The following is a 27396-nucleotide window of genomic DNA, read 5'->3' on the forward strand; positions in this document are numbered from 1 at the left end:
CCAGGCCCCGCCCTGAGCCCACGTGACCTCAAACAGCAGGTGTCCTGGAGCAGGCTCCGGGTGACCGCAGCAACTGGGTGGCGAAGCACATATAGCTGGAGGGAGGTGCAGGCGGGCCTCGGCTGAGCCTGGACCCTGGCAGGCCAGCAGCCGAGGGGGGCGGGGGAAGGGGAAAAGGGGGACCAGCTTCATTTCTCTGTCCTCTTCTCCCTTCCACTCCCTCCCCCCAACAGCCTACCGGAGCCTAGAAGCGGGAAGGAAAGGGCTAGTGAGGTCACTTCCGGCTCATGGACTACTTCCGGGTCATGCCCGAGTTGAGGCGGGAGCCGGCAGGGACCCGGAGGTAATGCTGGGGGGCCCGGGATATGCAAGTAAGGAGGAAGTCTCCCGCGGGTGGATGGGGTTGGAGCTCCCCCTCCCCGCTCGCGCCTCAGTGCCCCTGGGGGGTCCCCAAGATCCCTGACCAGCACGGGAGAACTTCCGGTCCTCACCTAAATTCTTGTCTGTTTCCCTGTCCCGGGACTGGGTGGCCTCTGGCAGTACTAGGAGCGCCAGTGAGTGCGCTGGCCCGGGACAGGACCCTTCATCCTCCCCCTCCTGCCTTCCTTCCTTCTGCTCCCACTGGATCCGTACCCCACACAGCTCCCTCTCCTCCTCCGGCTCCTTGTCTTTCTCCCCGCCCCGACCCTGGACAGCTCCTCCTCCTCTTGCTCCTTCTCTTTCTCCCCATCCCCCACCCAGACCCCAGCCTGCCCCCCCTCCTCCTCTTTGTCCCCGACCACAGACCCCGGACTGCTCCCCCTTCCTCCTGCTCCTCTTTCTTCCTGCCCTCCACCCGACCCTGGACAGCTCCCCCTTCTCCTACTCCTCTTTCGCCCCACCCAGACCCCACACAGCGCCCCCTCCTCCGGCCCCTTGTCTTTCTCCCCGTCGTGACCTTGGACAGCTCGCCCTCCTCCTGCTCCTCCTCCTCTTGCTCCTTCTCTTTCTCCCTGTCCCCCACACAGACCCGGGACTGCTCCCCCTCCTCCTCTTTCTCCCCGACCCCAGACCCCAGACAGCTCCCCCTCCTCCTGCTCTTTCTTTCCCCCTACCGTATCCCACCCCCCACCCTATGCAGCTTCTCGTTGTTCCCCTATTCCCTATCCCGGACTGGACCACTACTCCTCCTCCAGTCTTCCTTCTTTCTCCTCTAGAACCACGGACAGCTTCTCCCCCCTTCCCCCTTCTGTCTTTCTCCTCTTCCTTCTCCTCCGGACCAACATTCCCCCCTCTACACACACACACACACACACACACACACACACACACACAGACACACACACACTCTGGAACCAGGACAACAAGACCCCTCCTCCTCCTCCCCATTATGGACCCTGAACAGTTCCTACCCCCTTCTTTCTCCCTCTTCTCCCACATACCCCCAAATCAGACATCTCCAGTCACAAATACAGCAGGTTCTGTTTGGCCCCTCTTGCCTCTCCAGCCTCCTCCCCTAGGCCTAAAATGCTTACCTCCTGTAGGAAGCCTTCCCGGACTGCCTTCCCCCCTGCTTCCATAGAGTTCTTGGTGTGTCATCTCCTCCCACTGGGAGTTTCCCTTCCACCTTTCTTTGTATCTCTGGCACTTAGCACATAGTAGGCACTTGACAAATGTTACTGACTTGATTGTTTACTCTTCAAACCTGAGGTGGCTGGTGTTGCCACAGTGCCCCAAGTGAGGAGCCTGGAGTCAGGAAGACCTGTGTTCAAATCCAGCCTCAGACCCTTCCTAGCTAGGTGACCCTGGCCAAATCACTGCACCACTGCTTGCCTCCATTTTTTCATCTGTAAAGTGGGAAAAGTAAGAGCGCCTAGGATCAAGTGAAATAATAATTGTAAAGCACTTAGCCCAGCTCACTCCTTTCCTTCCTTCCCAGGCTCCTGTTTTTCACCATCCTTTGGATCTAGTTGTTGCTGTTCAAAAAGGTAGTTGAATAAACTAGACACCAAATGGGACAAAGGAGAGTCATCATAATTAGCAGTCTCTTCTTGTGCTTGCTCTTGAGGTGATGGACATTGAGTTTGGTTCCTTTCTCCTTGAGAGACTCTTGTTTCATTCCCCAAAGACAAGAGGAGGGCTTTGATGGTGTCCCTGTCTCCACCCCCCCCACCCCCACAACTGCTCAGTTGGTCCTCCATTTTTAGAGAAATGCTTTGCTTTGTCCTCAGGTGAACACTCTGTGATGTTTGTGACCCAGCCCTGGAAACATGAGTGAATTCCGGATTCACCACGACGTGAACGAGCTGCTGAGTTTGCTGCGTGTGCATGGGGGGGATGGCGCCGAGGTCTACATCGACTTGCTGCAGAAGAACAGGACGCCCTACGTCACGACGACAGTGTCTGCGCACAGCGCCAAGGTGAGCCTCTCCCCCTTCCAGAATGACAGCTGAGAACACCCTGGTCAGGACTCCTTTCTGGGCCTTGGCTCCCTTAGAGTGGATGCCCGTCCAGGGCAAGGACTGTCTTGTGCCTTGTTTCACATCCCTAGTGCTGCACACAGTGCCCAGCACTGTGGGCGCTTTGTAAATGTTTATGGACTGACTGCTAAGAATTGAATACATTCAGGCCTTCTGAAGAAAAGCTGTTTGGGGCAGAGCCAGGAAACTCTAGGGTACAAGGTCCTCCTCTGATCACACTGGCTGTGTGATCCCAGGCAGAAAGCTGCAAAAAAGGTGCTAGCCTGCTGTGATGAAGGGAGTTTGCTCCCCTGGGATTTCCCAAGACCAGAGAAATGACAGGGGCCAACCCAGCCCTAAAATCTTTTTAAAGCCAACATTAGTATCCTAGGGTATGATAATGTTCAAAGCATCAGCTCTTCTCCAGCTGATTCCCTGAGGTCATCTTCAGTACTGGTCTCAAGTAGCACCAAATTCATTTTTCCTGAATTCCAAAAACACAGGTTTTTATTCATACTCTGTCCTGACAATTCTGCAGCACAGGTTGCTACTCCTGGCACTCCCTTACCTCCAGCCCTAACCATGTCTTTCCTGCCTGTTCAATGCTTCGTAAGGTTGTGTTTTAATGAACATTAGACAACTGCCTGCCCCTGCTAGTTTGAAATGTGGTGGAGATGCGGAGTGTGGCGGGGGGAGTGGTAAAGGGTGCCTCGAGCACCTCCAAAGGTGGACAGAGGAGCGGCCATGCAGGTGGGGGACTAGGGGTGGTGAAGCGTGCCTCATGGGCCTCCAAAGGTGGATGGAGGAACAGTGATGAGGGAGAGGGGGCTGGGGGCAGTCCTTCATTTGACTTTTGGTCTGCACCCTCAGCAGTTCACTTGACCTCAGCAGTTGGTTCTCTTTGCCTCATCTTGAGGTGACGTGCTCATGCTTGTTGTGCTTCCTAGGTAAAAATAGCAGAATTTTCCCGTACTCCTGAAGATTTTCTGAAGAAGTATGATGAGTTGAAATCAAAGAATGCCCGAAATCTTGACCCTCTGGTCTACCTCTTGGCAAAGCTCACAGAAGACAGAGAGGTAGTTTATTATCTCATGGAAAACCACCAGTTCCTCAGGGGCGGGTGTGAAGCCCCTTGGGGAGAGTTGAGCTATGCCTTTGTGGTGGGAGGTAGAAGGCCTGGATTCAAATCCCACCAGTGAGATGCAGGGATTCTGTAACCCTGGATAAGTTCTGTCCCTCTGTGTGCCTCCAGGGCCCTCCTAGGATTTCTTCACTAGGGCTGCCCAGATTGACTTTACTATGGAGCTGAAAGTGCCAGCTTCTGTTCCCTGTCTGAGCTGACTCACTGAGGTGCCTGCTGCTCCCAAGGCTTCCTGGGGGGCAGTCATGGCAGGAGCTTTCCTGCTGTGCTGGGTGGGAGGCCCTGAAGGCCTCAGGTCCTTCCTCACAGTGACTACTGATGTGTTTCACCCCTTAGATGTTAATAGATACTATGTGGAAGAGATGAGTCTGACTCAGACCCTAAATTTCTAGAAAGATAAATGTAGGAGATTGTCTTACTGTTGGGATAGTGTAGACTTTTCTTCCTAAATGGTCAAGGACAAGGTGGCTCGGAACCCTGGCCTTCTTGGACAGTTCCTTTTCCCACAGGCAGTAGGCCAATCAGAAATTAGGGTTAATGTGTTTAATCTTTTGGTCTAATGAAATGGCCTTTGCCCATGTTTCAGACTCTTCAGTATCTGCAGCAGAATGCCAAAGACAGGGCCGAGCTGGCTGCCAGCACGGTCGTGAACAGCAGCACCAACTTTAGCATCCCTTCGACGGCGTCCAAGATTTCCATGCAGGAGCTAGAGGAGCTCCGGAAGCAGCTGGGCAGTGTGGCCACTGGCCCCAACTTACAGCAGGTCCGTGTCACCGTCTGTCTTCCTCTGGAGCCCAGGTTGCCCTCTGCAGGTCCCCAACCCCCAATCAGGGCTTAGGTGGGGTTGTACACTCGGCAGGGGTGGTAAGGGTCAGGAGCTGGTGGCTGGACTCATAGACACGTACCAGCTGCATGTCTTTATTGGTAAAGTGGGCAGATGAGCAGCCCTTCCTGGGGTAGTTGGGAGGACCAGGTGAAATCCCGTCTGGAAAGCACCATAGAAATGTGTGCTTTTGATAAATTTTAACCATTGAAAGCATTTTTCTAAGCACATTTGGGCAGGTCTAAAAAAGGAAACCACCCTGGATCTGCAGAAGTGCTGTTCTGACAGGACAGCACAGGCCATATCCATATCAGTGTCAGTCCACGCACCCACACATACACATGCACAGTAGTTACTTGCAGGGTCATTTGGAAGACAGGGCACTGGCATTTGGAGGGCGCTGCATCTTAAGGGAAGAGAGGGACTCTGAGGCAGACATGAGGAGAGATGGCATGCCACACATGAGGGCCAGCCCATGCAAAGGCTCAGAGACAGGAGATGGATTGTGCTGGGTGAGGAACAGAGAAAAGACCACTGCAGTGGGATTGCAGGGTAGGAGACGGGGAGTGATGTCCAGTGTGGCTGGAAAGGCGGGTTTCCTCTGTCCTGTGCAGGGCTTCAGAAGCTAATGAGGGGCCCTGGGGCTTGACAGAGCAGAGGAGGCAGGGCAAGGCTCACCCTTGAGAATAAAAGACTAGACGCGAAAGGGGAAAGGCTAGAGGCTCTCATTGGGGTGACGAGAGAGGCTGGCTGGGGGGCAGCTGGCGATGAGATCTGAATCAGGGTAGCAGCCTGAGAGGGGAGGACCCCCATCCCCCAGCTGGGGAGCCTGGCATAGTTGAGAAGCCAGCAGAGGGGTGCTGAGACAGGATGGAGAGAAGGGTGGGATGGGCGAGAAGGACGGGGTCTGAGAGAGGAGTAGGGAGGAGAGGTGGGGGCAGACTCCCTGATTGGGGTGAGGCTGTGGGGCACTGGGCCAGGGCTGCTGCTCTAACAAGGGGGAAGCGCATCCCCAGACATCATACATCATGGTGACTGCAGAGGGGAATGGGGGGTGGCAAACACTTACACCCCTGCATGAGCTTCTCCAGCGGCCAGCCGCCTTTTACCTAGCCTTTTGTGGAACCTCCCTGCTTCCAGTCTTCTCCCTACTTCCATGTCCTGGTTGAGGCCTTGATGCAGCCCTGGTCTTACTTTGGTGAACCTCACCCTGGCCTCTGTTAATGTGGACAGCAAGGGTCAGGGAGGGGTGCTGCCTAGAACCCACAGGGTCAGCGGGGGAGTTATCTGACAGTAAGAGAAGGTGGACCAGTGCCCTGAGGCAGGCCCTTTCCAGCTCCTCCCCTGCCCATGGCTGCCTCAGGCGGGCACCAGGCAGGGCCCTCGGCTTTGCCAGAGCCTTGCTTTACCTGGGGTCCTGCTCTTGGTCACTCGGCTGTGGTTCCGCCTTGGGCCTGGAGTAGTTGTTGCTGCCCATCAATTTGATTGCAAGTAGGATGTTTTATTCTGAAATCACCTGTCTCACAAGTGAAAACTATGTCTTGACTCTTTTTATTTAAAAAAAACCTCTCAGTCGCAGGAGCTCACCAGGAAGATGCTCCGGGACAAACAGAGCAAGAGAAATTCAGGTCACCACCTGCCGGTGTTTCCCACATGGGTGTATGAGAGACCGACCCTGATTGGGGATTTCTTGGTTGGCTCTGGCCTCAGCTTGGACTCTGCTCCGCCTGTTGGTATGTGCTCTTGAGGAGTCAGAGATGGTGGAAGGGGGAGAGATCCTGGGGTGGCAGGGGGTGCTCCAAGCAGGGCCAGGACTGCTTTGCCCCTCTCTGAGCCCTTCTCCTCGGCCAGCTTCCCTGGGCATTTGTGGGGAGGGTCTTGAAGGAAGTGCCCAGTAATGACAGGAATCCTCAAGCAAAGGCTTGGAGAGTTCAGGTGCTCCCAGAGAAGGCTCACTGCCCCATCAGGCAGACAGAGTGTCCAGTGAGATGACACTCAGCAGACTGCCTGTCACAAAGTAGGTGCCATGTCAATGTTAACGACGCCAATGATGATGGAAGGGAGAAAGACAAAGGATTGGTTTTCTTCCTCAAAGGAGGGGGGGAGAACTCCTAGGAACATTCCTTCCAAGGACGGGCTCCTGGGTGACCCTGGAGCCCTCCTGGGGACCCCTTTTGAAAGGGAAGGCCAGTGTTCCTTGAATTGGGGAATTCTCCACCTAAACCCTGGCAGTGGCCTCCAGCTCTCAACTGTTCTATTTTATGAGTTCTGTTTTCTTTTTCTTCTCTGGGAGGAAGCTGTGCTCCACTTGGACTTGGCCTGGCTCCCCTCCCCAGGGATCAAGCAGCCTGGCCGTTAGGAGGCCTTGACCCAAATCCTCTCTGTGACCCTAACTAGTCGCAGGCAGGTGTGAGCAAGTCCGTTCCTCTCTGAGGCTGTGATGCCTAGCCTCTCTCCTGCGTGGGTGGTGGAGAGTCTCCCGTAAAGCCCTATACAGAGTCGAAAGAGGTCCATAAACCTCCATCCTGATTGTGAAGGGGGTCATCCACCTAGAGTGACCTGTATTTCAGAAAGGCCTCGAGAAGAGGCTGTTGGAGCCCACCTTTGGACACTTTCTCCCCTGGAAGAAAGGGGAAGTAGCTTGTTGGCTCCCCTTGAGGCAAAGTACCCTTTGGGTTGCTGGCTACATCCAGATCAGGCCTTATTGAAGGTGGGACCTTGAGGATGGTCTCTGGGTGATTGTCCTTTGGAGCCAGGACCACAGGGCAGCACCTGCTCACTCCAAGCTCCTTGCTTCTTCCTTCTGGGCCCAGACACCCCAGAGAAAGCTGCTGAGACAGTGTGTGATGAACAGCATCTCCTGATTTTTAAGCTTGGTATTGCCTCATCTGGGAGTTGGAAACTAACCAGTCCTTTGTGCCCCTTTTGGGGGGCCTTTTGGTCTGACTTTCTGAAGGGAGCTTGCCCTTGGCCTCTCAAGAATCCGCAGTCGTGGAGGACTTGCTATATGTTCTGGTCGGAGTGGATGGGCGCTACATCACGGCTCAGGCCCTCCTCAGCAGGCAGACCCGCACATTCCTTGTGGACCCTAATCTAGACATGTCTGTCAAGGAGCTGGTGAACAGGATTCTCCCAGTGGCCGCAAGTTACTCAGCTGTGACCAGGTAGCTTTCACCTCTGTGTCTGTGTGCTTCCTGACTCCCTCACCACCTCCCACCGGGGGCCCTTCCTTACAGACCCTCCTTTCCCCTCCAGCCTCTCTTGGGGACTGTCTTCCTTTGTGCTTCCTCCCACCAGACAGCCTCACCCCATCCAGGGCTCCTCCATCCTCAGGGGGCAGTGCCTGGTTCACAGCCTTCCTCTCTCTCTCCATCCTTGGGGCTGTAGCACTCACAGAGATGTCCCTTGGGATGCTCTCACCTTCTCATTCCTCAACCATCTTCACTTCAAGAATGTTTTTTGTCTGCCCATGAAAGGTAGCTTAGATGCCTCTAAGTGCTCCCTGACTCCTGTCCAAGAGGGACAAAGGACATCAGAGGTTTCTCTCAGCTCATCTGTGTTGGGCTATCCCTGATCTGTGCTCTAGGGAGGACTTCCTTGGAGGGAGAGGCTTCCCATGCAGATGCTTGGTTTCTGTGTCATCGACCTCACTGAGCATCAGTGGGCACTGATTAATAGGGAAGGGGGGTGTCCTAACAAAGTATTCAGATTTCTTCCCCTCTTTACCCTCTACGATTATTCCCAGCTATATGTCTGTGTGTATGTCTGGCTGTGTCTGAGTCCTTTTCAGAGCAGACTTTTTGCATGTTTGCATCATGAATCCTCTAGCATCAAGTCACGTGGCAACCCTTTGAATCATGTTCCTTGTTTCTGTCCCAAGGACAAGCAAATTGACTCTTCCTCCTTTATCACACCTAGGAAGGCCCACAAGGCCATGGGGCATTGAGCTGGCCCCCTCTGCTTCTTTGGGTTTGGTTTATCCTGAGACTGTCAGGGTGGCTACTGTCTGGTCCCCCTTTAGCAGAGCCAGCTGGGCTTTCCAACGATTTTGTGGGTCATTGTGCCAGGCCCTGAGAGCCAAATGACCCTCGATAGATGACCGACATGGTGCCCTCTTCTGTTCCTTGGCCTCCATCACTGTGGGGCTATACCCCATCGAGGCCTACTTTTCCTCACTCAGTGGCCAGCCTGCCAGGGACAAGCCTTTCCAGACTTAGCCAGGCCTGGCCTTGGAAGGCAGCTTTGGTCCCTTGCCAATCTCACACATGGTATGTGCTTAGTGGCTTTGTGCAATTTAGTCAACCCCTAATATTCCCTGTGCTCTGCCCTGCCAAGAATCAGGCAGCCATGGAGGACCCCATCACAGCCTTCTTGGCTCTTCCTAAGCTGCTGAAGGCACAAGTCTGTGTTATCTAATGCCTCCTGCCACTTGGACCCAAGAGCTCAGTCCTGTGGTCTCCCTCAGTATCTTCCGTCTTTCCACTGCTGACTCCTCTCCTGCTGTCTCTGCTGGACCCTCAAACCTGGAATTCCACCTCCACTTTTCTTCCCTTATCCCCTTTCTGGCCTCCTGAAGCTGGCTTCTGAGCTGACCACTTCATTGAAACTGATTCCTGAGGTCACCACTGACCTATCCTTCTTGCCTGAAACTCAGGGAAGCCCTTCCTGAGGTCTGGTACACCAGTGACCCCCTTGGCCTGGGGTTGTTTCCTGGCTTTCCTCTCTATCTGCCCTTTCTTTTTGCTTTTCTTTTTTTTTATTACAAAAAAAATACACAATAAGAAAAAAGACACATATTATAAACTTAAATATTGAAACTTAAATACAAAATAAGAAATGAAAAAAAACACCATGTCCTGTGCACAGCAGGAGTCAAAATATATAGCAATAAATTTCCATTTCAAGAAAGCCTATGTAATAAATATTCCACAACGTGTTGAGAGCTGTCCCTCTTTTCTTTGCCTCCTTGGAAGTTTTCTTTTCCCTGCTGTGCACTGTTTACTTTGGGCTTTTCCCCCTTCCCCCCTCCCCGCCAGAAGGCTACAAGCAAGTGCTGATATATTTATAGTTATAGATACACACACATACGCACACACGGGCACAAACATACATATGTATATAGACATGTACTTTCCCTAACAAATTCTACTTTTGATCTTTGTTTTTATGTTTTTATTTCTTATTTCCTATCCCTCCTGACTCCTCTACTTTACTTCTACCCCTTACCTTGCCCTCCTATTACTTAACCTAGTCCCCCTCCAGGGATCCCTCCCTTATCCTCCCATTCTCATAAATCTAAACAGCCTTTTGTACTTCCCTTTCACCTATTCCCTCCCCATCCCCATCCCCTTGGCATTTTATTTCTTTCTGAATTTAGAAGACTTGTATACTCCTTTAGATATATATGTGTTGTTCCCTCTGGAACCCCTGCCTGCTGAAAGTAGGTTTGCACAACTAACAGCTCTCCTACCCCTATTCCTCTATGTTAGTTCTTACTTTCATACCTCATTTGTATAAAATAATTACTCTTTTTAGCTGTTCCTGAGTGGTTTTACTTTTTAAAGTCCTATCATACTCAGGTCTACCCCAGATTTTCTTACAAGCTACTCAATTACTAATAATAATCTTAGACATGTTTTACATTCTACATACATAAAAGGTAAAAGGCCCGTCCTTATTTAGTCTCTTGTAATTGGTCTTTAGTAGGTACCTTATGTTCCTCTTGGCTCTTCAATGTCTAATCTTTTGGTAAGTTAATTTTTTTTTAACTAAGTCCTGAAAGTCTGACAGTTCATTAAATGTCCATTTTTTTTTCCGCTCAGGATTATGCCTAGCTTTGCTGCATATGACATTTTCAGCTGGAGCCCCAGTTCTTTTGCTCTTTGATATATAGTGTGTCTTCTAGTGTCACTGCTGCTAGGTCTTGTGTGATTCTAACTGCGACACTGCCATATTTAAATTGTTTTTCACCTGTTCATATTTTATCCTTGAGCTGGGGGTTTCAGAATTTGACTATGATATTCCTGTGGGTTTTGCTCGTAGGATCTCTTTCAGGTGGCGCTCAGTGGATTTTTGCTAGTTCTACTTTCCCCTCCTGTTCTAATGCTTCAGGACAATTATTTCTTGGATTATTGTATCAAGATTTTTTTTTTTTTGCTCATAGCTTTCAGGCAGCCTGATTATTGTGGTTCTCTCTTGATCTGTTATCTAGATCCATTGTTTTTCTTATGAGATGTTTCACATTCTCTTCTACTTTTTTCATTTTATATTTTGTTCTTGATCTCCTGTGATTTCACTGGCTTCCCCTTGGCCAATTCTGATTCTTGAGGAGTTGTTTTCTTCATTAAAATTATGGATCTTCTTTTCTAATTGGTTGACTTTCTTTTCATAATCATCTTGTTTTTCTTGGATTGTTCTTGTTTTTTTTTTTTTTTCCCTCAATCTCTCTCATTTGATTTTTAAAGTCTTTTTAAAGTTCTTCAATGAATTCTATTTGGGCAGGTGATCATTTGACATTACTCTTTGGGGTAGAAAAGGGTTTCTTTGCTGCAGAATCCTGTGAAGATGAACCCGGTCTTCTCTATTCCCATCGTAATTCTCCATGGTTGGATTCTTTCTTCTTTGCCTGTTCATTTTTTATGTAGTCATTTATTTTTTGTAATCACCTTTAACCCTGGGTTATGAGGGGTGGTGCCTCTAGCCTCAGATCCTCCTTCAGTTCTCCCCTATGGCCTGCAACCAAAGCCAAACCTCCAGCATCCTGTAAGTGCTCACAGACAGGCATGTCCCTCCCCCACTACTTTTGCACTCACCGGGCTGTGCTGGTTCCTTCTCATCCCCCTCAACATCTCTGCAGCACAGCTGGGTCTGGCCTTTCTTGTCAGCAAAGGTTCCCTCAATCTTCTCCAGCTCAGGCACCCAACTCCCCTTACTGTCCCAGGGGTAAAAATTCCTGGGGCTGGGGCTGAGGCAGCCTCCCAACCTCCCAACCCCACTAACCCCAGGGCTTGCCACTTGTTTAAGGGTCCCTAGCCTGGAGGTGTTTACTCTTCAGAGAGACTAATCCTCATCTGGGATTTTTCTTCAAATCTTCACTGATTGTCCCAGGAGGACATCTGTTCTTCCCCTACTCTTATTTATTTTTACCCCTTTATGTTAGCCCTGAGGTGCTATTTTATCTTATCTGTGGGAGAGATCTTGAGAGCTTGGAATTTTCTGACCTCCTCTGCCATCTTCCCAGAATCCTCTCCCTGTCTGCCCTATCTCGAGCTCTCTCCCTGACCTCCATCCTGCTGAACGTGTCTACCCATGTGTCCCATTGTGTGGGTGAAGGGATTTCTCATCTCTTGCCCTCCCCCAGCATGTGCTGCAGGCTTCCTGATCCTCCTGGTTGCCCCAATCCTGAAGCCGAGTCAGGCCAAGCCTGCCTGGATCTCCCTGCTCCTCTCCAAAACCATCCTTCCCATCCCTGCTCCAGAGCCTTTCCAGGCTCCCTGTAACCTTTAGCATAAGGGTTCAGCAGGGCAAAGCTGCTTAAAAAGTTCTCGTTGGTGGGGCCTATTATCATTATCCAGTAACACTTAATCATAAGCGATAATAATGATTTCCACTCCTAAGCTGCTTGCCCCACTCACACGGTTTCATCTGAGGCCACATTCACCAGGCCCACACGGGACATTCTCATTTCCCACAGGAGCCAACCAGGGAGTGTCAGAGAGGGGACCCCAGCCCCAGACCTACTTGTCCTCTCCCAGAAATGTCAGCCATGTTGGTCTGTTTACAGGTTCATAGAGGAGAAGTCTTCCTTTGAGTACGGCCAGGTTAATCATGCCTTGGCAGCCGCCATGAGGACCCTGGTCAAGGAGTACATGATCCTGATCACTCAGCTAGAGCACCTGCAAAGGCAAGGCCTCCTCTCCTTGCAGAAACTGTGGTTTTACATTCAGCCTACTATGCGCACCATGGAGATCCTGGCCTCCCTTGGTGAGTCTCCCATGGCCCCTCGGGGCCTCTGTGTTCCTTGAGGAGCAAATGAACACACTGTGACAGCTCCAGGCACCATGGACCTGGTTCCCAGGAGACTGTGTGCCGAGGTAGTCTGGTGAATAGAGGGGTGTGGTTCAGGAGAACCCTGTGTGAATCTCACCTTGTACGCTGTTAGGGTATGAAGCAGAGGACAGTGGACACCTCCTGACCCTCTTCAAGTGGGGAAAGAATGGGTCAGGAGAGCCCTGTATGAGTCTCACCTTGTATGCTGTTAGAGTGTGAGGTTGTGAGGTGGGGGACAGTGGGTGCCTCCTGACCCTCTTCAGGCTTCAGGGTCCTCTTGTGGAAGTTGAGGTACAATGAGCCTGAGCCTTTCCTCAAGGCTCTTTCTTTTTGGCTTTGGTCTGGGCTCATGATCTCATCATGAGAAGGAATCCTTGTACTAAGTCTGTGTCCAGTGTGAGAGCTGGCCTGATGCTGGAGAGAAGGGTCAGGAGGAGCCCAGGAGGGTGGATGGACGTCTCCTCACTCTTTCCCCCCAGGGAAGGGGGCAGACCTGAGGCCTTGCTGGCTCCAGACTAGCCCTCTAGGGCTCCACTGTGGCGCTGTGGCTTCTGTAACCACAGTCAGGTTGGAGGTGGTGTCCGTAATCGCCTGCGGTAATATCATCTCTCCCCCAGTGGTCACTGGTCCTTTCTTGTCTCATTTCCATTCTAATCATTGACCTTTGTGATGCTTTCAGGGCTCATGTCAGGTCTTGTAGACCCTGAACACTTCACAAGAAAGAGGGGTGCTTAGTTCCCCATTGCCTTTGGGTCCTCAGCAAGGTGACAGCCCCCGCTTAGGGAGATGGACCACCTCTGCTGCTCAGAAGGGTGGATGTGGGGGGAGCTGCTCCAACAGCTCAAGGCTTAGGGACCTGGCCAGTGCCTGGGACAAGGAGCAGCCTCACCTCCCTCGGGGACTTATCTCCCAGGGCGGGGTTTGTCCAGCAGCTGCCAACCCTGTCCCAGGCCCGCTTGTTTCCCTGCAGCCTCCCCCTGCAATCTCCCCCTGATTGTCATGGGGCCTACATCAAGCCATCCCTGGGTCAGGTTGCCACCACCTCGTGTTGGGGGGGTGGGGTAGTTTCCTGGGACAGAGGTGTGCTGTGGCACCTGGCAGAGCACACACAGGGGGAAAGGGAAGGGCGAGTGGGTACTCCTCATTTGGTCACTGCTCCCTTCCTTTCCCACAGCCACATCTGTGGATAAAGGTGAGTGTCTGGGGGGTGCAACCCTGAGCCTTCTCCACGACAGAAGCTTCAACTACACTGGTGACAGCCAGGCCCAGGAGCTCTGTCTGTATCTGACCAAGGCAGCCAGCGTCCCCTACTTTGAGATCCTGGAGAAGTGGATCTACCGTGGGATCATCAATGACCCCTACAGGTCAGCCCTCCCCACTTCCCCAAGCACATCCTGTCACCCCTCACCCTGCTGCTGGGGTCCCCTGGTCACACTCTCACATTCTCCCACCTAACTAAACTGGTGGCAATCTCCAGTCATCATGCCTTTGTATAGACCTTCCCCAGGGCCAGGAACACAGTCCAGCTTGCCACCTCTACTTCTAGGAAGCCCAGGTTCTCTTCCAGATTCCACCCAGGCACCACCTTTTCCAGAAAGGCCTCCCTCCCACCCTAAATGGCTGTATCTTCATTGTACAGGCCATGGGGAGGGCAAGAGCACAGGACCTGGTACACAGTCGGTGTTTAATCAATGCTTGTTGATGGAGTGCTTGCCCCATGGCCTAGCTAGCTTAGTCCTATCAGGGTGGCGATCTCAGCTGGCAGAGGAAGTCCCCGCAGCATCCCTGAAGAAGCCATAGGTCCTTTGTGTGGTCACCCACAAACCTTTTTTCAGTTTGTGACTCTGGCCTTTTCTCGGGCCATGCTGACCAGGACAGTGGATGTGATGGAGAGATGGCTGGACACTTGCTCTGTTTCCTCATCTGTCAAAGGGCTGGGTTGGCTCTAACTTCATTCTGAGCCCGTGAAAATGTGGCCAGTGATTGGTCTTCTTGACCAAGGAACAGGGAGATGGTTTTGCAAAGATGTAGCAGAGAACACTTATAGACACTCTTTGGGGTTCCTTTGGTGGCTTTTGGTTTTGGAGAACATACTTTGTGGCATGAGTTTCTCAGTTGGTCAGCAGTGGTCCTGGCTGGCAAAAGTCAAGTCTCACTGTGAAGAAAGTTCATTTGACAGACCTGGAAGCTGAGACAGGGACAAGTCCAATGACCTACGTGAAGAACCCAGCTCATTAGTGGCTGAGGCAGGGCCCCAACTAGTTGCTTCTAAACCAGCATTTATTAAGCATCTAGGGATATAGAGAAAAATGAAGCTGTCCCTGCCCTTGAGGGCCTGACATTTTTTGGGGGGAGGCAGGATAGCAGCAGTAAAATCTGCCCTTAGGAGGAAAGCACACTGATTGGGGAGGACTGAAGAGGGCATGAGCAATCAGTGACTGCCGGAGGATCAGGGCACACTTTCTGGGGAGGGCATGAGGAATCAGTGACAGCTGCTGGATTGGGGTGCATTGACTGAGGAGGGCATAGGATCAGGGCGCACCAACTGGGGAGGGCACGGGATCAGGGCACACCGACTGGGGAGGGCATGAGGGATTGGTGACGGCCACTGGATTAGGGTGCACTGAATGGGGAGGGCACGAGATTCGGGCGCACTGTCTGGGGAGGGCACCAGCGATTGGTGACGGCCACAGGATTAGGGTGCACTGAATGGGGAGGGCACAAGGGATCGGAGATGGCCACTGGATTAAGGATGGGACTAGAAAGGACACAGGAGAAAACTGAGGCTGGACAGGGCAGTGGCTGACCTGGCTGCGGGTCCGAGGGCAGACGGGGGTGTGGAAATTGGGGCAGGGCACCACCAAGGGAGGGGTGGCTGCCAGCTCTGTCCTTGACAGCTCTTCCTTATTCCTTTTCCTAAATAAATGACCTAGCGAATTCATGGTGGAAGAGCATGAGCTTCAGAAAGAGAAGATCCAGGAAGATTACAATGACAAGTACTGGGATCAGAGGTACACTGTTGTCCAGCCACAGATCCCTTCTTTCCTCCAGAAAATGGCAGACAAGATCCTAAGCACAGGTGAGGAAAGACGTTTGGCCCTGGAGGGGAGGGAGAAGCAGCTGCAGACCGCTGACCAGGTCGCCCATTTTGGGCTCCTCCTCCTCCTGCTCTCTGGGACTCTGTCCAGGAAGGAGCCACCTGTGCCATGGGGCAGAGCCTCACTCACTCTCTCTTGGGCCATTCTCTCTGCTCTGGGCTCTGTGTCCCTGGTGCCTTCAGTCGGGCCTCTCACCAGCCTGGCCCTGCTCGGGTGGATACTGGCCAGGGCATCTGGGGTTGCCCTGGACCTTCTGCCTGGGGCAGCACCTGAGGCCCTGGCCCCAACACCTGGTTCTGCCACAGACCCCCCAGGACTTTGGGCAAGAGCCTCCATTGGCTCCCTTACTGAAGGACAGCAGTGGACACGGGGCCTTCCTGCTTGGCACAGAGGGTTCTGTGCATGTGCCGTCTACCCTGTCCCCTCCCAGCTTCAGATCACCTGTACACTGGCTGTTCTCTGGCATCACCTTGGTCATGGGTGCCAAGGACTGATGGCCTTGGGGATGGGCCCTCTCACCAGCCGGTCTTCTCCCACCTTCTCAGAAATTTGAGTGTGCCCTTCACCCACCCACCCCTCCCCTCATCCTGTCCAGGAAGCTCTCAGTGAAGCCACCCTGGGGTTCAAGGAGTCAGTGTGGCGAGAGTCCCTGGCCAAGGGCTGCCTTCTTTCTGGACCTTGGAATGCTGGCCTTTCTCATCCTCAGTCTCTGTGATCTGCTCCAGTGACTGGCAGCACCTCATCAGTCCCCTCCCCCAGCTCTCTCCTGCACCTGCCCTGTGTTCCCCCTCAGCATGTGCCCCTCCCCCACAGAGCCTTCCCTCCGCCTGAGGAAGGAAAACTGGGCAGTGGAACGCCACGCTGCAGTCTTGGTGGAGCTGCTTCTGCCCCTGTTCCTGCAGATCCTCCTGGCCTTCCCCTCGTCTCCCCTTGTGGGGCTGCGCTTCTAGGAGCTCTCTCCCAATGGTCACACGCCACCGTGTTTCCAGTCCATTACTCCCCCACTGAGGGCTGCTATTAATACTCAGGGGTGCCTGGAGCCTTTCTGTGACCACTGTACTGACCTTGTCAAGGCCTCTGCCAAGCTGGCTAGTCACTAGGTCAAAGGCACAGCTGTTGGGTCCCTCTGAATCCTCCACCCATGTGCTGGTCCACAGTCGGGGAAGGCGGCTCTCCTCTGGGCCTCTCTGTAGAACGGGCAGAGTTGCACCTCAGATGTGTTTCCAAGGTTGCAGTGGGGAAAGGACTATCCACTTTTGCTCCCTCTCAATACTGCCCCTTGTAGCAGAGGAAGCAGATACCAAAGAGTAACCCACACTCTCCTCACCCTCCCTTTGTGACTGTGGTGGGGTCGTCCTGCCCCTCCGCCTTTGACCAGCTTGGAAACTGAGGCAGCTGAGGAGCCAAGAATTCTAGGTGGGAGGCTGCTGGAAGAGTCTGGGACTTGGCGGAGGGAGAGCCCCAGGGGGCGAGGGAGGGGCCTGGGGGGAAAGACCCTCCCTCAGTGAGGCTACCTCCCACCCCAATCCCTGCTGCTCCTTGACCTCCTACCTCCTTCCAGGCAAGTATCTGAATGTGGTCCGAGAGTGTGGCCATGACGTGACCTGCCCCGTGGCCAAGGAGATCGTCTATACTCTAAAGGAGCGCGCCTATGTGGAGCAGATTGAGAAGGCCTTCAACTATGCGAGCAAAGTACTGTTGGACTTCCTGATGGAGGAGAAGGAGCTCGTGGCACACTTGAGGTGAGGGCTCACCCCCCCCCCCCCATCAGGGCCACACTCTGTGCAGCCTCCTTTCTGGGACCGCTCCTCCTCCTCTTCCTGGATTTCTTTCCCAACAGTAACTGTAACAGTAGCAGGACGATGGAGACAATGTGGCGCCTCGTGGTTGGGAAGCCTGGTTGGGTCTTTCCAAGGACCCTGGGAGGAAGGTGCTGTGATTAGGCCCATCTCACAGCTGAGGAAAGCAAGGCAGAGCGCATTTTGTCGGCCTTGCCTGGGCTCCCCCACCTTCTGACTGTCGGGTGCCTCTGGGGGTCCGTAGGTCCATCAAGCACTACTTCCTCATGGACCAGGGGGACTTCTTTGTGCATTTCATGGACCTCACGGAAGAAGAGCTGAAGAAGCCTGTGGACGACATCATCCCCACTCGGCTCGAAGCTCTGCTAGAACTGGCACTGAGGATGAGCACAGCCAACACGGACCCCTTCAAAGACGATCTGAAGGTGAGTGAAACCCTGCTTCTTAGGAAGAAAGGCCGGGGGTGGGGGGTGGGGGGGGGCGTCTAAGCCAGGACACGCCCACTGCCTTTGGCAGGTGGGGGGGGGAGAGGGGAGGGCAGCTCATGGGGTAGGGGGAGGGAAGAGAGGACAGCTCCTGGGGGGGGGAGGGGAGGGAGGGCAGCTCCATTAGGTGCAGGGAAGGGAGGGAGAGAGGGCAGCTCATGGGGTGGGGGGAAAACTCAGGCTGTGAAGCTTCTACAGGGTTCAGGCCCATTGGCTCTCCTAGTCACTGGGTCCAGGTCAAAGGGTCTTCCCACACGCTCCCTAGTTCTTCCTGGTCAGGTCTTGTGACAGTGTGGCAGGGATCAGGGACGTTCCTAAGGGAGTCACAGATTTTGGAAGGGGGGTTGACCACAAGAAGGGCATTTCTGACTAGGGTTGTCCAGTGAGGACGGCCCCCTCCTCTCACTGCCCTCCTATGGGGACTCAGTTGTCCTCTGTGTGGCTTCCCCATCCCATCTGGGTCAGTCCTCTGGGACCACATGGAACAAGGCTCATCCCTTGTCCCCTGATAGGGTCTTGTGTTCCATCCTTATGGGAGGTGGCCCTGGGTCCTCGCCAGGGCTGGCTGCCCCACTCTGGCCCTTCCTAGCTGAGCCCCATCCCTTCTGGTCCCTTCTGAGCGGAGGGAGGAGCTTCTGCCGGGGTTGGGGGTGGGGGGGACCTCAACGTGTTTCTTGACCTCTTGTAGATCGACCTGATGCCTCATGACCTCATTACGCAGCTTTTGCGAGTTCTCGCCATAGAAACCAAACAGGAAAAATCCATCATTAATGCTGACCCTACGGAGCTCACTCTGAGCGGCCTCGAAGCCTTTTCTTTTGATTACATCGTCAAGTGGCCGCTCTCACTGATCATCAACAGGTAGAGATTCCCTCCCCTGGGCCGGCAGGGCTGCCCTCAGTTTCCCTACACATCTAGCCTCCCCCGCGGTGTCGGTCACCAGGCACAGCTTAAGAAGTGGTGAGAACCAGGCACCCCAAGGGCTGCCATCTGGGCACCAGCGAGACATCAGGGTCAGGCTTAGAGAGCATGGAGGTCAAGAATGGGTCAGAGAAGGGGGCCCCAGTCAGCCTCCAGGGCTTGTCCATCTTGCGGCAGAACCTCTGAGGGGCTAATTGGCCCCTGGTCCCAAGGGTTGGACCAAGAGTGTCCACCATCCCACCGGGGTCTGCAGTGGTGTCAGACCAGCTGAGAGGCACAGTCAGAGAGTATGTGTGGCGGAGGGTGCAGGTGTGTGTGTGAGCACACGTGTGCCATGTGAGTGCAGATGTGTATTTGTATGGGTGACCATGCATGACTGCACATGTGCACGGGTGGGTATGAGGCATTTGTGTGCACACACATGCGTATGTGCCCGTGGTGTAGTATAGCCTGTGCACATGCACGTGTATAGATGTAGCCCAGGTGTGCATTCACGGGGGTTCCCATGTGTGTGGCAGCACAGGCAGGCCACAGAGGACAGCCCCCCGGCAGCAGTCACACCATCCCTCCTGCCTCTGTCCTAGGAAGGCGCTCACCCGCTACCAGATGCTCTTCCGGCACATGTTCTATTGCAAGCACGTGGAGAGGCAGCTGTGCAGTGTCTGGATCAGCAACAAGACAGCCAAGCAGTTCTCCCTGCCCTGCGCCAAGTGGTGTGTGGCGGGCCACAAGGCGGACTAGGGTGCTCTGGTGTAGGGCTTCTTTCCCCCTGGCCCTGGTGGTGCAGAGAGGGCTGTGGTTGAGTCCCGGGACCCCCCTCCCCTCTGCACGCCAGAGCGTGCAGAATGCAGTCTCTGGCTGGCTGCAGATTCAAGGGAGGCGGACCTTCCGGGGGCTCTTCAGTGAGTGGCCTTCCAAGCCCAGAGAGGGGCGTGGCCTGAGCCCCCAGCCAGACTGAGGCTTAGCACCTTCTTTGGGGTTCATGTGTTCTCCCCCTGGGTGGCCATGGTTCTGGAGCCGGAGTCAGGAAGAGCCTCGCTGGACCCCTGGCCCTCACTAGTAGCCTTGTGGTGCTAAAATAGGCATGTAACTTCTGCCTGCCGCAGTTTCCTCTTCTGTGAAATGGGCATCATCTTAGCTCTCACAGCTTCCAAACCTAGGGATGGCAACAATATTCATTCTGTGGAGATTGATGTAACAAAGAAGGAAGAGCTGAGGCCTGCGTACCACACACACTTGTGTACACTCACCTGTGCACTTACACACTCACATGCACACACATTTGTTTACTCACTCATGCACGTGCTTGCACACACGTGTCTTCATACACTCCCGTGCATGCTCATGTTTGCACACTTATGTGTACACACTTGTGTGCATGTGCGCTCAAACTCATGTACACACTTCTGTGCACGCACTTTTGTATATGTGCACACACGTGTGCTCACACAGTCGTGTGCACATACTTGTGCGCATGCACACCCATGTGTTTACACGCAACACTTGTGTACACATTTATGTGCATGCACTCCCCCGTGCACATGCTTGTGTACATACTTTTGTGCATGTACACATGTGTGTTTACACACTCACATGCACACACAATTGTTTACTCACTCATGCACATGCTTGTGTGCTTGCACACACGTGTCTTCATACACTCGCGTGCACATTTATGTGCGTGCATGCTCATGTTTGCACACTTATGTGTACACACTTGTGTGCATGTGTGCTCAAACTCATGTACACACTTCTGTGCACGCACTTGTGTATATGTGCATACACGTGTGCTCACACAGTCACGTGCACATACTTGTGCACATGCACACCCATGTGTTTACACGCAACACTTGTGTACACATTTATGTACATGCACTCCCCCGTGCACATGCTCGTGTACATATTTTTGTGCATGTACACATGTGTGTTTACACACACATGCACACACTTCTGTGCACGCACTTGTGTATATGTGCATAAACGCGTGCTCACACAGTCACGTGCACATACTTGTGCACATGCACACCCATGTGTTTACATGCACACACTTGTGCACACATTTATGTGCATGCACTCCCCCGTGCACATTCTTTTGTGCACATACACACGTGTGCTCACTCACGTGCACATAATTACGTGTATGCACACACACATCCATGTGCTCACACACTCACATTTGTACGTGTGTGCTGAGATCTCCTGTTCACTTTATCGGTTCAGGTTCGCCGGGGCTTTCACGCTGAGACAGCGCATGTTGAACTTTGTCCAGAACATCCAGTATTACATGATGTTCGAGGTGATGGAGCCAACCTGGCACATCCTGGAGAAGAATCTGAAGTCGGTGAGAGCTGGTGTCCCTGGGCAGTTGATGGAAGACAAAGGCGGGGAGCCCCCTTCTGTGGTCGGCTGGGGAGGCAGGGGGAGGCAGGGGGAGACGCGCACAGCCTGGCCCTAACAGCCCAGGAGGAGAGGGAGCACGTGGCCGACCGTAGCCAGGCTGTCAGAGGCTCCTTAGCGTTTGCTCCCAGGAGGACCATGGTGGCGAAAAGAAACGAGCATTTATTAAGTGCTTACTGTGTACCAGGCACTGCAGGCAGCTAGGAGAGTTCTGGTGGAAGAATAGGGTGGTGGGCAGAGACAGAGGAGGAGGGCCAGCCCCAGGGGGTGGGGAGGCCCTCGCAGGAGACACCAGGAAGTTTGGCAGCTCTATCCAGGGTTCTCTCCTGCCCTGGCACCCTAACGCCACATGCTTGCCTGCAGGCATCCAACATCGATGATGTCCTCAGCCACCACACGAGCTTCTTGGACAACTGTCTCAAGGATTGTATGCTCACTAACCCAGAGCTGCTGAAGATCTTCTCAAAGCTGATGTCCGTGTGTGTCATGTTCACAAACTGCATGCAGGTCGGTAGTGGGGGATGGGGTGGACTCCAGGAGCGGGGGAAGGGCCTCAGCGTGTCTTCACTGTTCTCTCTTCCCTTGCGCCTGAAGAGATTCACCCAGAGCATGAAGCTGGACGGTGAGCTGGGCTGTCCCCCAGCAGAGCCGGGCACCATGCTGGGTCCCCCCACAGAGGCTGAGAGGGCTGAGGAGGCACTCAAGAGGAAGCTGGCCACGAAGGTGAGTGGGACAAGGGACCCTCTGGGGGCCAAGGGACTGTGAACTGATCCAGCCCTTTCCAGGATGTGACCAGAGGGAAGGAATAGGCCAGTGTGAAGCAGCAGCTGGCCCTGCGCTAAGTGCTTTACAAACAGCATCTCATCTGCATTTCACAACCGCCCTGGGAGGAAGGGGGTGCTGTTATCAGCCCATTTTACATTTGGGGAAACTTGAGGCATGCAGCGGTGAAGTGACTTGCCCAGGCTTGCACAGGAGGAAGTGTCTGAGGCTGGATTTGAATCTGGGTCCGAATCTGGGTCCTCCTGACTCCTGGTCCAGCACTCTGTAGCCCAAGCCACTGCGCCGCCTCTAGGCAAGAAGCCTTGGGTTTGAGTCTTCTAGCTGCGCTCCCTCAAGCCGGTCCCTTGCTCACCTCCTCCTCTCTGTGGCTGACAAGGCCTTCTGTAAAATGGGCACTCTCGCCACACCCAGCTTAGCCTGCAGGGAAGGTCCTTGCTGGGCTGGTGAGGGAAGACCCTGCTCACACCTGCCTAGAGCCGGACCACTGGGTAGCCTGGGACTGGCCAGGGTGACGCTTATTGCCCCAGGCCTCATGGCTCCGAGAGCAGCCTCAGCTTACTCACCTGCGAAATGGGCCAGAGAAGGTGTGAGTGCCCCTGTTGTCCTAGGAATCTGGGTTAGGGTCAGGGCACCCGTTATGGTGGGCCGACTGCAAGGAGCTTACACGCCCTGCCTTTTCCCAGTATCTGGCAGAGCACGTGGACGCTCTTCAACTGACCTCGGGGTTTGAGGCCACCATCAACAAGTTTGATAAGAATTTCTCCACCCATCTCCTTGACCTCTTGGATAAACTGAGTGTGTTCAGCACCAATGATTGTGAGCACAGTATGGTCAGCGTCATCTCCAGGTGAGGGGGCCCCATGGGGAGCGCACATTCATAAAGCTCTGACTGCGTGCCAGGCACTGTGCCAGAGACCAAGAAGCAACCACTGCTCTCCAGAATTGGAGAGGTCTTCCCACTGTGGGCATGGCTGGTACCTCCCCCACTCCCCTCATTCCCCCGTGCCCTCTGCCCCGCCCTTCCCTTGTGGAGACTTTGAGCACCCTGTATAGAAGGGACAGGCCATGGCCAAGGGGCAGGGCCCGGGCCACTTTGGTCTGGCTGCAGGCATTGCCTTGTGCTCCTGTGCCCAGACTGAGGCCTTTTCTTGAAAACACCTAAATGTCCCCTGAACCCCTCCCTCCCCTCCCTCTCAGGGGGTCATCCTGTACTTGGGAGAGGAAAAACAAAAGCAAAACTAGGAAACCATTCCTACAGAACCAGACCCTCCCCCCCAGATGTGGACCCTCCCCCCTAGAGGTGGACCCTCCTCCCTCCCAGATGTAAACCCTCCTCCTGAGATATGGCCCCCCCCCCACCATTCCTACAGAACTAGACCCTCCCCCCCAGATGTGGACCCTTTTACCCCTCAGAGGCAGACCCCCACTCCTACAAAGAAGCTGGGAAGACTTTCTATCTTTCCCCTGGAGCCGGGCTTGCTCTTGGCGATTTCATTTCGATTCGTCTTGTGGTCCTCACACTTTCTGGGTTTTCTGGCTCCACTGACCCTTCTCTGGGGCTGAGTGGACCATCCTACCCTCCTCCCCCATGTCCTTTCCCCAGCTCCAGCCTCTCTTCCCTAGTCACTTCCAGCCACAAGGGGGCTCTGTCCAAGGGCTTGGCCTCCTTCCCCACTTCTGGCCAGAGTTCTACCCCAGGGTAAAGGTGAGGGGGGTGAGGGGGGTGGGGGGGTGCCCCCATGGGGCCCATATCCCTAGACCTGCCTCCGTTTCCTCAGTGTCTGACTTTGGTTTGCCTTTTCCTCATGTGAGACAGGTGTTTGAAATGTCTATCTCCAAATAAGTCAGCAAAGGCAGATGAAGCATTTATTATACACTCACTGAATACCAGGTGCAGTGATGCATGTCCCTGTCTCCAAGAAGCTTATTATCTAATGAGGGGGAGGGGACAGCAGCGAGACCCTAAGAACAGTGCCAGAGGTGAGGTGGCAGGTGGCCTGAGCCCCAGGGAGGGTGTCTCCCCTCTCTCCAGGTGCCAGGGCAGGCCACCAAAATCAGACCCAGAGACCAGTGGGTCACACCCCTTGGCCCTTTGGGGAGAGACAGGAGGAGACATCTCCCCGTGATCTCTAGTGGCCAGAGAGTGTCACGTCCTTCTGTCTCCACAGGCTAGACTTCAATGGTTTCTACACGGAGCGGCTGGAGCGCTTGTCAGCCGAGAGAAGCCAGACGGTGGCAGCCCCAGTGCCCGTGGCCAGGGCGGCTCTGCCAGTGCAGTGAAGAGCCAGGCATGAGCCTGGGAGGGCTCCTGGCCGGTGCGAGGCAGCAAGGAACTGGGATGGGATGTGTATTTATATTAGAGACATTAAAATAAATGAACATCACCATCTCCTGTGTGTCTGTGCAGCACTGTAGGGGCCGCCAGGACACTGCTGTCTGTCCCCTCCCCGGGGAGCCCTCGTGGGCCCAGTACCCCACATGGGAGCAGACCTTGCTCGGAGTAACCTACTCTCCTCTGACATTCAGGAAGCCCTTGGCACAGAAGGAAGCTGCAGAGATGACTGACCAGAGCTGGGTCTGCAGTCAGGAAGAGTTTGAGTTCAAATCCTGCTTAGGTGCCAACCAGCTCGCTGGCCCTGGGCAAGTCCTTTTGCTTCTGTCTGCCTCAGTTTCCTTTCCTGTAAAATGGGAACCCTGATAGTATCTACCTTGCAGGGTTATAGGAAGGTCCAGTGAGACACTGTTTGTGAAGTGCCACTGCGCGTTAGGGCTCTTTTGCTCTATGGTCCTCTTTAAAGCGCTCTAGAAATGGGAGCCATTATCTGGGCAGCTTCGGCTTGAGGAGGTGGAGCCCCTGGTGCTGGCGAGTGCACTGCCAGCTCTGATGACTGCCCAGCCAGGGATGTCCTGGAAGCTGCCCTGAGAGACCCCCACCAGCCCCCAGGGTTCCTGAGACACTGGCCCTACTCTCACATATAGTAACATACATGCACATGGTAACACACACATGCACAATACAGCACCCACCTATTTAGGGCTAGCCACTGGGAGCCCACAGAAAGGTGAAGGACAGCCTGCGAATACATCAGTCTGCAAACAGACAAGTCTACGGCAGAAGCACAGGGCAGGCCTCTCAGAAAAGGCTCCTGGAGAAGGTGGGGTCTCAACCAGACCTGGGGTGCTACCAGGGAGGACTTCCCAAGTGAGTCAGGGGATGAGGGCAGGGGGCAGAGAGGCCGGTGAAGCAGGGGAAGGGGAGGACATTGGGTTCCAGAGCCATGCATCCTAGGACCCACGAGAGCCTGTTAGGCGCTTCATCAGTGTTTGTGATCTGGATAGAACAGGAGGGAAACCGTCAAAGGAGAATGGACACAGCTAGGTCTTAGAGACTGACCCCCACACACACACCTTCAACAGGCTGGGGACCTACCCAAGATCACCAAGACAGCTAGAAGCAGCTGGCTTCAAAGCCAGGTCCCCAGCTCCTGGTGCTGCCCCTGCCTTTGGGCAGGTGGCTGCTTCTGAAGGGCTAGGCTAGGTGGTGAGCCACCTGTCTGGGCCTTGGTTTCTCATAGGAAGGAAGCAAGGACTGGTCTTGGGTCCCCAGAGGGCCCAGTGTGAGGATGCTGGGAAAGGAAAGTGGGCCTTCCCCCTTAGCCTCTCTATGGCTTCTCCAGTGATGGCATCTACGCATCTGTCTGTGGGCAGGAAGAGCAAGGGCCACACACTTCCTGTGATGAGCCTCCTGAGGGCTGTTTGGCAAGAGCGGGGAGCTCTCTTTCACCACTCTGGAAGCAGCTTCTCTGTGGCCACACTTCCTGGGCAGTGTCGCCCCTGACGGCATTTGTGGAAGGGATGCATACAGAGGGCCAGCCCCCAACCATCTCCCTCTGGAAGCTCTGGGTTCTTCTGACTGCCTTTTCTCAGCCCTCCCACCCCTGTCTGTCAATGCTTTCTCAGTCTCTTCCTGCATCTTCATCTTGTGGGCGTCCCTCAAGCTTCTGTCCTGCCTGGGCCCACTTCAGGTTTCTCTCATCATCTCCATGCGGGCCATGCCCAGGGCTCTGTGCCCAGCCCCTGTTTCCTGTGCTCCAGTCCATTGGATATCCCACACCTTAAACTCATTCTATCCAAAACAACTCCTTTCTTCCCAAACCCACCTCTCACGTCATTCCACGTCCTCACTCAGCTGCCAAACACTGTCATCTCCCCCTATAGCCTTTCTCATCTCCAAACCTCTTCTCTCCAGCCACCTCCAAGTTCAAGGCCCCTCTTGAAGCAAGCTCTGTACAGGATAAAGAAGAGATAAGGAATGAAGAGAGCCTGGGGGAGGCTTCCTGTAGGACCTGGGATTTTAGCTGGGACCGAAAGGAAGCGAGGGAAGTCAAAGCCTTCCAGGCATCAGGACAGCCAGAAAGACTGAAGAGGAGAGGAAAACCTTCAGGGAAAAGGGTGTCTAAGCTGGAGGAGGCCTTAGAAGTCGTCCACTGGCCCAGAGAGGGGCAGGAGGCCACTTGTCCCATGTGGGGTTGGGCCGGCTCAACAGGTCCCTCCTAGAGTTTGCTGTCCAGGCACCTGGTCTGCACTCTGGAGGGCACTGGACCTCTTTCCATGTCTGGGTGGTGGAAGGGCGACAATGGCATTGGGTAGGGGGGTATCCCCAAAGAACCTCCAGAAAGGTAGAGGTGGGAGGGTCCTCAGGCAGGGTCAAGCCCAACTGAGGTCCAGAGGGTTGTCACAGAGGTCAGTGGTGGCTCATCTGCCATCTCATGGGCTGCCACAGGAGGGGACAATGGCCCTACATGTAAATAAACAAGCCCTGTTTGGGGAGAGGTGGGATAGGGCCAGACTGTAGAGGGACTGAGGAAGTGACCCCCTGCAGGCAGGTGACATGATGAAAGTCTGGGCCTGGACTACTTCCTGAGATGAAGGGAAAGGACAGGAGCAAGCAGGAGAATTGTCAGGAATGGTTCCTGACTGGGAAGGCCTAGCAAGGAGGAATGGCCCCAGAGAGCGCTGGGGGAGAACCAGGAGCAGAACCAATCCTGGCAGGAAGGACTTCATGCAGAAAGAAGGTGATCTCTACAACATCCCCCGACCCAGTGATTCCAGGTCTAGACTCTCCCACATCCCACCTGTCTTCCCTTTTACCATCCCATGGCTGCCATCCACTGGACCCTTACAGCTTCCTTCCCCCTGGTCTCCATGTCCACTTGCTTGGACCACATCATTGCATCACACAGTATGGCTGTGGTGGCTTGGAGTCAGGGGCTTGGGGCACTTACTGTGCCCCATGTGTCTCCTTTATGAAATGAGGTGGTTCAATTGACTCGGAAGGACCCTTCTACCTCATTCCCCACAGCAATGTCAATGATTCCTCTCTGCTTCTGAATAAAGTTCAAACCACTTAGCCTGGAGCTCAGGGACAGCCAGAACTGCCTTGGGCGGCCTTCTTCCTCCCC

The 27396-nt window shown here is 54.1% G+C and overlaps 1 protein-coding gene across 6 annotated transcripts; it reads left to right on the top strand.

Annotated features, from left to right (window-relative positions):
- The first annotated feature begins 30 nt into the window (after positions 1 to 30).
- On the top strand, positions 31 to 24321 carry TUBGCP2 (tubulin gamma complex associated protein 2). 6 transcript variants are annotated; one of them, XM_036735612.1, is made up of 19 exons: positions 189 to 343; positions 1919 to 1967; positions 2211 to 2399; positions 3386 to 3514; positions 4166 to 4342; positions 5976 to 6135; positions 7359 to 7566; positions 12186 to 12385; positions 13626 to 13815; positions 15385 to 15530; positions 17111 to 17291; positions 17593 to 17773; positions 18522 to 18694; positions 19339 to 19467; positions 20975 to 21095; positions 21515 to 21658; positions 21746 to 21874; positions 22618 to 22781; positions 23751 to 24094. In XM_036735612.1, exons 3-19 carry the CDS (start codon positions 2250 to 2252, stop codon positions 24058 to 24060), a joined length of 2892 nt encoding a protein of 963 aa, XP_036591507.1. In that variant the 5' UTR covers positions 189 to 343; positions 1919 to 1967; positions 2211 to 2249; the 3' UTR covers positions 24061 to 24094. The 6 variants fall into 6 exon arrangements, with proteins under 6 accessions (XP_036591509.1, XP_036591507.1, XP_036591506.1 ...); XM_036735615.1 differs by lacking the exon at positions 23751 to 24094 and adding an exon at positions 24103 to 24321 and having other exon boundaries at positions 194 to 343; XM_036735614.1 differs by lacking the exons at positions 1919 to 1967; positions 23751 to 24094 and adding an exon at positions 24103 to 24321 and having other exon boundaries at positions 31 to 343.
- Positions 24322 to 27396: the final 3075 nt, after the last annotated feature.

The sequence above is a fragment of the Trichosurus vulpecula genome, chromosome 8 (assembly GCF_011100635.1).
Source record: "Trichosurus vulpecula isolate mTriVul1 chromosome 8, mTriVul1.pri, whole genome shotgun sequence".
NCBI lineage: Eukaryota > Metazoa > Chordata > Mammalia > Diprotodontia > Phalangeridae > Trichosurus > Trichosurus vulpecula.